Source organism: Emys orbicularis, chromosome 4 (assembly GCF_028017835.1).
Source record: "Emys orbicularis isolate rEmyOrb1 chromosome 4, rEmyOrb1.hap1, whole genome shotgun sequence".
In the NCBI taxonomy this organism is placed as follows: domain Eukaryota; kingdom Metazoa; phylum Chordata; order Testudines; family Emydidae; genus Emys; species Emys orbicularis.
This window is the reverse complement of record NC_088686.1, coordinates 139,261,711-139,269,643: the sequence shown is the minus strand read 5'-3', so window position 1 is coordinate 139,269,643 and position 7,933 is coordinate 139,261,711. Positions and strand designations below refer to the sequence as shown.

Sequence of the window (7,933 nt, the reverse complement as noted above, 5' to 3'; positions counted from 1 at the left end):
GCAGGTACACGTTTTAGATATACATTCTTGCCCCTCCAAGCAACTTTGTAGTTGCACCCCCATAGAGCACTGCATCGACCCAGAACAGTCCTCTGCCTCCCAGGAACAGACACTGATGCCGCTACTGAAATATGCAGTAGCTTTTAAGGAGGATTGCAAATAGGCCACAGTAGATGGAGTGATCAGATTTTGAACTTGGATCAATGACACTGAGAAGCAAAGTCATTAACATCCATTCTTAAACCACTGTATGTGCAAGAGAATGACACATGCAATAGCGCACACGCACACAAGAATTTGTGAATACCTAGTCAGAAGAGGACCATTATAACCACCTCTCTGTCCAAACAGGCACATCTGCCCTGCCCCTGACCCTCTCACCTCGGATAGTGTCTCATTTTCCATACAAACACACTGTCCCGTGCAACTAGTATATTCGTTCTGAACCCATTTTGGAGATGCCAAGTTCAGTCCCAGATTTTAGAACAACAAAATGGAGGGCCTCAGGCATAGTTCTGAATGCTATTGCTAAGAGGAATGAATGGCTTTAATCATCATGGCAATATATAGTGCTTTAGGAATATGTGCAGAGGGGGGCTGGGGAGAGAGGTTATAACTTTGAGTCCTCTTCAGCATTCTTGGCAGAGAACTTCTCTCGCAGTTTTTTCCATTTACCTTTTTTCATTTCCTCCATCTGTTTCCCGCTGTCTGCAATGGGGGAAGAAGAGGGAAGGCAGAAAAGCGGATGAGATTTCTGTTCAACAGACTCCCTTGTCTGACTTCTCCTAGCTTCAATCTAACGAGTTTGTGTTTCAGTGCCTGGAGGCAAGTTTATTTTCTCAAACACAGGGGCAGTCCTTGCCGTGCCCAACAACAAATAGTCAGTTTCCACACGCTGCAGTCAAAGTTAGGAACCAGAGCAGAGTAAAGCTACAACTGCACCTGACAAATACATTGGCTGAGTGTATTTGTGCCTAGCAGCACTCCTTTTTCTCTAAAAGGCTCCCTGCTATTAGGGAAGATGTAAAGAGCAACATTAAACCTTTGAGAAGATAGCTGAGAACTACTGAAACAAACTTGTTGAATGTTAGCACTTTTAATACATATGGTGTGGCAGGCATAGAGTAAGTTTCTTCCCCGCAGCCCTGCTTCTGAACCTTAAGTATGACCTGAACAGAAACTATCAGTGCAGCAAACCCAGGTGTTCATCAACATCTGACCAACATGCTCATTTTACCTGAGTATGGAGGTCCCCTGAGTTTTTCTAGCCATGGGCACAGTAGTAGTACTTCTCACTTAACACTACCAACCACAGGGACTCCCCAAAACTAGGTGATATAGAGAACTGAATCTTAAATGTATTTTTTTTCTTTAATGGGAAGGTATTGCTTGCAAGAAGTGCCACACCAAGAGCCCTGAGGAGTGAAATTCTGTTTATCCCTTGGACCAGGTAACAGCAGTGCAAGCTACTCCTGTAAGCCTGAGTGGGGGAAGCGTAATCACAGACTAATCAAACAGAACCTCGTTACCTGTTGCTAGGATCAGCTTGCATTCTTCCACTGTCACTCCAGTGAAGCTCGTATCTTTTAGGCGTGGATACTTCCCAAACAAAACAAAACAAGAATTTACTGACTCAACAGCACTCTTTCTCTGCTCCCTCCTCAAGCCAGTGCTTTGCTTATCCTTATTCATCTGCTAAGTCCTAAGCACAACATTCCTGTTGAAATACTAGCAGTGGAAAGAGTCACAGTGCCACCTTGTGGCCTTTAGGCTCATCTCCAGCAAAGCTCAAACACAAATCAGTTTAGACAAGGTGAGAGCTGCTTCTGAAATGACTGAACTTTTCAAAGGCTTGTGCTGCTCAAAATGAGTTCAGCTTTGTTTTTCACAGTGAAGGTGCCAGCCAGCACCACAGACAGCTTGTTATTAATACTTCTATTATAGCAGCACTCAAAAGCCCCTATCCGATTTGTGGCCCCAGGGTGCTGTACAGACACATGGTCCCTGGCCTGAAGAGCTCACCTTGTTTTTATAGAAATTGGTGTGGATTCTGACTAAACTCTCATACATTTGGTCACAGTTTGCAGGGTCAGCAATCTGAAAAGGAACATAAACATTATGAAACTCTACTTCTAACCTGCACAACAAATGCTTCTCCTTGTAAGTAACAGGCCACATGCAAAATGAGAAGAGGAGCACCTTAACAATGGAACAGAAGTGGGAGTATCCTGTACAATTGCTACAGGTTCAAGGATAAAAACTATGTTCTCGCTCCTCCTGCTGCCTGCCAGCTGGTCCTATACAGGCAACAAAGCGTGGAACCCTCTAGTAAAAATGATAAAACTCTGCTCATAAGGATTTGCTGGACCAAATGTGAACAAAATATTCAATGGTAAAGAAATAGAGCTGGACAGTTTTCTCCTCATGCCCATCCGCCACTACTGTAATGTGCAATAAAGGCTCCTTCACTCAAATAGTCTACCAGTCAGATTTAAAAAGGTGTCTTATTAATGAGTTAGGGTAATCTGTCCATAAGAAAAATGTCATTGCTATCACATGGTAGGTACATATCTGGTGCTCATCACCTGGGTGAATGTAGGTGCTGCAAGTGGTGCCATTTTTCTATATCACATCGTGTTTAAACATTATCCGTCATCCAATGTGAAAAGTCACAAAAAGGGCCATAACTTGAAAAAGCATAGTCTAATTTTGACCAAAATTGGCAGAAGACTTCTAAATACAATTGATAATGCACAATGTATTCAGAAAGAGTACTGTTATGGAACGCTTGGGAACTATTTAGCCCCAAGTGATATATTTTAGGCATTTTCCTGTCCTTTTTTGCCTTTGGTTAAAGCAAAAGTCTGTAGTCACATGCCATCTTGTCATTATTTACAGAATGGACTGATGTGCGAATAGTTTTTCTGTCTGCTATTTTTATGATGTTATGCAGATAAGACCCCTGGCGCCTAATTATAAAACATATTTTTGATGTTAACTGCTTGGCCAAAGTCTCAAGCACACATGGTACTTTATTCAGCTACTGCTTGGTTCCTCATTAACTCTCTGGTTAGGTCAGGTCTGTGCATGCCATGAATTCAAAATACTGGTCATAAATTTATAAAGCCATCAACAAGCAGAGACATAGCTACCTCCTAGCCTGTCAGATCATCTTTGATATGTGACCAAGGCTAAGTGTTTCACCTCTGAAAACTGCTCACACAGTAGGTAATGGAAGCAGGCTTATAAATAACAGCATGCAGTTAGGTTACTGACTCACCACAGCTGATTGTCCGCTCTTGTTATTGGGCTGGGCTCAAATCACTTCTTTTGTACAAAGCTAGCAGGGAAAATCAGCAGTGTTCACATAGGCCGTATCTTACCAGCCTTCCCATGATCTGACCAACACACAGTCCCAAACCCAATAAGCTGAGCATTATTAGACTTCCACAGTGCTTCTGTAAAGGGGTGCTGCTGTGAGCAAGAAAAGGAATGCCAACAGGCACAAGAAACCACAGAGGCTGCAGTAACATTTCTGTTTAAAGGTAAACTATGCTAGTAGCAGGCTTTGGGTACCATTGGTGGTGAAAATTTGGGGTCATGGTCAAGGGGTTCTTGGGATACAGCTTTCCTCTCCTCCTGGCAAAGGATTTGTGTTTAATTTTAAAAAGTGCTCTAAACTGCAAATGCAGAACCAGATTGGCTTGAGAACTGGTATGCCAGATAGAGACCTAACATAACAACTCAAGTACAATTTTGGGGTCATGGGTGATAAGAGCCTCCCCTTTCCTCTGACCCCTTTCCCTCTCTACCTGATGAGGAGAAGGGCTCTGAACAGAGAGTACCCTCAGTCTTTCCTCATGAAGCTTTTCCATGTAAATTCACTATTAACCAGGCCTAACACCAACATGAGCATCCCACTCTAGCATGGTGGTTAGGGTCTGCTACTGGGATGCTAGCAAACCTAGTTCAATTCCACCCTCTATCTGATGAGGAGATGGGATCTGAACAGGGAGCTCCCTCAATCTTGCCTATTGAGGCTGTTCCACTTTAACTACTCATTGGGCCAGCTAAAAAGCTAGAATCACTCTATAGTCCCATGGTTAGGACTCTCGCCCGGAATGCAGGCGATCCCGGTTTGAGGCCTCCCTCTGCCCCTTAGAAGGGGGTTCTCCTCTCTCCCAGGTGACCGAGGGGCGGGGGGCAGTGACTTCAGGTAGAGATGTAAGAGAAGAGGTGGCTGAAGGGATGTGTATGGGTCCTTGTTTAAATCCCCTCTCATTCACAGGATTCATTGTCTTCCTGAGAAAGGAAGGGGGCTTGAATTAAGAACCGGGTGGGTGGGCGGTCCCTGGGATGTGGGAGATCCAGCTTCAAGTCCCCTGGCAGAGGGGGGACTGGATCTCCCAAAGCCTGGGCAGGGGTCCGGGACGAGAGTGATTCATTTCTTCCTCTCCCCCCCCGGCACCCACTTAATTAAAAAACAAAAACCACCTACGTAGCAAATCCCTTCATGGCAAGAAGAGGTGGGACTTAAACCAGGGCCTCCACCACCACAGCTCCATGCTATAACCACTGAACTAAGGAAGGCTTCTTATAGTTACCTCTGGCTTTGGCTTAATTAAAGTGGAACAGTTTCAAGAAGCGATGAAGAGCAAACCACACCAAACTATACCGTACTTCAGTGATTAGGGCACTCACTTGAGAAACAGCAGATCCTGGGGCTTCATGTCCTCTCTCATAAGGTAGAGGAGGGCCTTGGTTATATGTTGTTATTCACCTGATACATTCTACAGCCCTTCTAAGAGTCATTACTGTTATTTAGGTACTTCTTCATTGTATTCAGAGCTACAAAGACAACCATTACAGTTGCATCATGTGCGCTTTAGAAGACATATCTCTGGCTGAGCAGATAACATCAATAAAATATGTTTTATAATTAGAGGGTAGGGGTCTTATCTGCATAACTTCATAAAAATAGCAGACAGAAAAGCCTGCATAATAATATAATAAGCAAATGGGGAGAATTAAGAAGTGATTGTTCTTTCTCCACAGCATCAGGTAATGGCTGCTGTTAGAGGCAGGAAAATGAGATAGTGAACTGTCAACACTAAGTATCACCATACCTGATATCCAGACTAAGCACATTTTGTATCCAGACCTAAAATGACCCTGCCAGTATTTGAGTTATGATAGCTGCAGTAGCTATTAAATGGGTAGTAGAAATAGCATTGCAAAAAAAAAAAAAAAAGGTGGCTGAAGGGGTGTGTGTGGGATGGATATAGGTGTGACGGGCCTGGGGAGGATCGGGGGGGGGGGGGTGAGGGGCGGGGGAGGGAGTGACTGCAGGTAGAGATGAAAGAGAAGAGGTGTTTTTTGGACTACAAGGGGTGTTTATGGGGTATAGGTGTAAGGGGGTAACTGGGGGTGCCAGAGGGGGGATGCTCTGACTGCAGGTAGAGATGTAAGAGAAGACGTGGCTGAAGGTGTGTGTATGGGGTACAGGTGTAAGGGGGCGACTGGGGGGGCGGTGAGGGGCAGGGGGACAGTGACTGCAGGTAGAGATGTAAGAGAAGAGGTGGCTGAAGGGGTGTGTATGGGGTACAGGTCTAAGGGGGTGACTGGGGGGTTGGGGGGCTGTGAGGGGCGGGGGGCAGTGACTGCAGGTAGAGATGTAAGAGAAGTGGCTGAAGGGGTGTGTATGGGGTACAGGTGTAAGGGGGTGACTGGGGGGTTGGGGGGCTGTGAGGAGCAGGGGGCAGTGACTGCAGGTAGAGATGTAAGAGAAGAGGTGGCTGAAGGGGTGTGTATGGGGTACAGGTGTAAGGGGGTGACGGGGGGGATCGGGGGCTGTGAGGGGCGGGGGGGCAGTGACTGCAGGTAGAGATGTAAGAGAAGAGGTGGCTGAAGGGGTTTGTATGGGGTACAGGTGTAAGGGGGTGACGGGGGGATCGGGGGGCTGTCAGGGATCGGGGGGGGCAGGGGAGCTGCGAGGCAGTGGTTGTGAGCAGAGATGGGAGGGGGGGATAAGCCGGCAGTGGCTGTGGTGCTGCAGGGGTGTGTAGGTGTCAGGGAGTAGCTATGGGGGGGGGGGGGCTGTGAGGCGCGGGACGTGACTGTCTCTCTCCCCCCCCCCCCCCCACCCGAGGCCCAAACCCAAGCCCCGCCCACCCGAGGGCTGCGGAGCCGCCCCCCCGCCCAGCTGGGGGCGCGGCCGCTCCCGCCCCGCTCACCTGGGTGCTCTCCCCCTCCCGGAAGGCCTGGGCCACCCGCTGCCGCAGGAAGGCGCCCAGGTCCCGGCCCCGTTTGGTCTCCTCCACCGGCCACTCCTCGCAGAGCTTCAGAAACCGCCGGTAGCGGGTGGCCGCCATCTTGGGACTGAGGCCCACGCGCACCCTCCCAGAGACGATTACCAGGTCACGTGACGCTAAACATGCGACTAAGCTCTCGAATTATTCAAAAGTAAGGAGAGCGAGAGGGACCGTTCCGCACGCATGCGGAATCAGAGCGGCCGTTCGGTTCGTCAGATGGTGCATGCGCAGCATGGCCCAGCGAAGCCATCTGCTAGGGGCTGGAGTTGGGGGCAGCAGGAGGCGGATACGCATGCGCCTAAGGGGCTAGAGCCTGATCGTGAGATGTAGCCTGATCTCCCTGCGGCTGGGATCAGCGCGCTCCCAGAGGGGAAGGTGGGGTGGAGGGGGAGAGTCTGGTGCATGCTCCTGACCTGCCTCCAGCCAGCGTGCTGGATAGGGGCAGATCTAAGAGGGGAGGGGAATGGGGAATGTCTCAGTGCCCGGTGCATGCTCCTGCCTGGGTCTCCTGCCTGGGAGCAGCACGAGCACCTCAGGGATATTGTCTGCAGAGAGAACGGGGGCAGCCAGGCTCCAATTAACTGCACAGCACATTGACCAGACCACCAAGCCAGGAGAGGCCCTGCTTGTTAAAAACATCCCTGGAATAATTGTTAAAGAGCAGAAGGGAGTCAGGATCCCCCTTAATCTACACTCTGAAGCCTATCATCCATTGGTTTATACAGGGGTTCTCAAACTGGGGGTTGTGACGTGGGAAAGGTTATTACATGGGAGGTCACGAGCCGTCAGCCTCCACCCCCAAACCCTGCATCTCCTCCAGCATTTATTATAGAGTTAAATATAAAAAAAATGTGTTTTTAATTTATAAGAGGGGTCACACTCAGAGGCTTGGTGTGTGAAAGGGGTCACCCATGCACTGGTTCATAACCTGTCATTTGAGAGAGACAAGGTACTAGGCGAGGTCATATCTTTTATTGGACCAGTTTCTGGTGGTGGAAGGTAAATGATTGCAAGCCATACAGAAGTCTTCACTCTGTGTAGCTCGAAAGCTTGTGCCTTCCTGTCCTGTCCACCAACAGAAGTTGATCCAATAAAACATTACCTCACCCACTTCGTCTTCCTCATATCCTGGGACTAACATGGCTATAAGAACAGTGTGTTTTGAAAGGCTGCTGCTGAACGGTGTTGCTTTGCCCCTTCATTTATTAGCCTGCTGCCTACTCTGCCGTGTACAAGGCTTTGTGCAGCTGACAAAGAGATCTGGCTTCTGCTGTGCTGCAAACATGTCCGTGCCAGGCTACCGACTGTGCGGCACAGAACAGCTAGTGTCGTGCTCGCTTTCTGGCCATTTTAAAGCATAGAAAGGCTTATCCATCTCTCCATCTCCAGTCCCAGCTAACAAGGTTGTACTCTAAATCAGAGGCATACCTTATGCCTGATGGAGGACTAAATCCTGCCCTGTGCTACTGCATAAAGAGGAAAAGGGCGTGTAAGGAACCTCTTACCCCTTTGCAAGTAGCAGTGGAGCCTGTCTCCTGCTTAGAGAAATAGCTAACGCAGGGGCTTTATCAGCATGTAACCAAACTATCGTAGCCTGTTCCACCAGTCCTATTGGAGTTCTA

The 7,933-nt window shown here is 48.3% G+C and overlaps 1 protein-coding gene across 1 annotated transcript; it reads right to left on the bottom strand.

Annotated features, from left to right (window-relative positions):
• Window positions 1-513: 513 nt before the first annotated feature.
• Window positions 514-6,371, bottom strand: LOC135878442 (ubiquinol-cytochrome c reductase complex assembly factor 2). The gene is made up of 4 exons (XM_065404112.1): window positions 6,234-6,371; window positions 2,023-2,097; window positions 1,530-1,599; window positions 514-708 (listed from the first exon to the last, which is right to left on the bottom strand). Exons 1-4 carry the CDS (start codon window positions 6,369-6,371, stop codon window positions 611-613), a joined length of 381 nt encoding a protein of 126 aa, XP_065260184.1. The 3' UTR covers window positions 514-610.
• Between the last annotated feature and the right edge of the window lie 1,562 nt (window positions 6,372-7,933).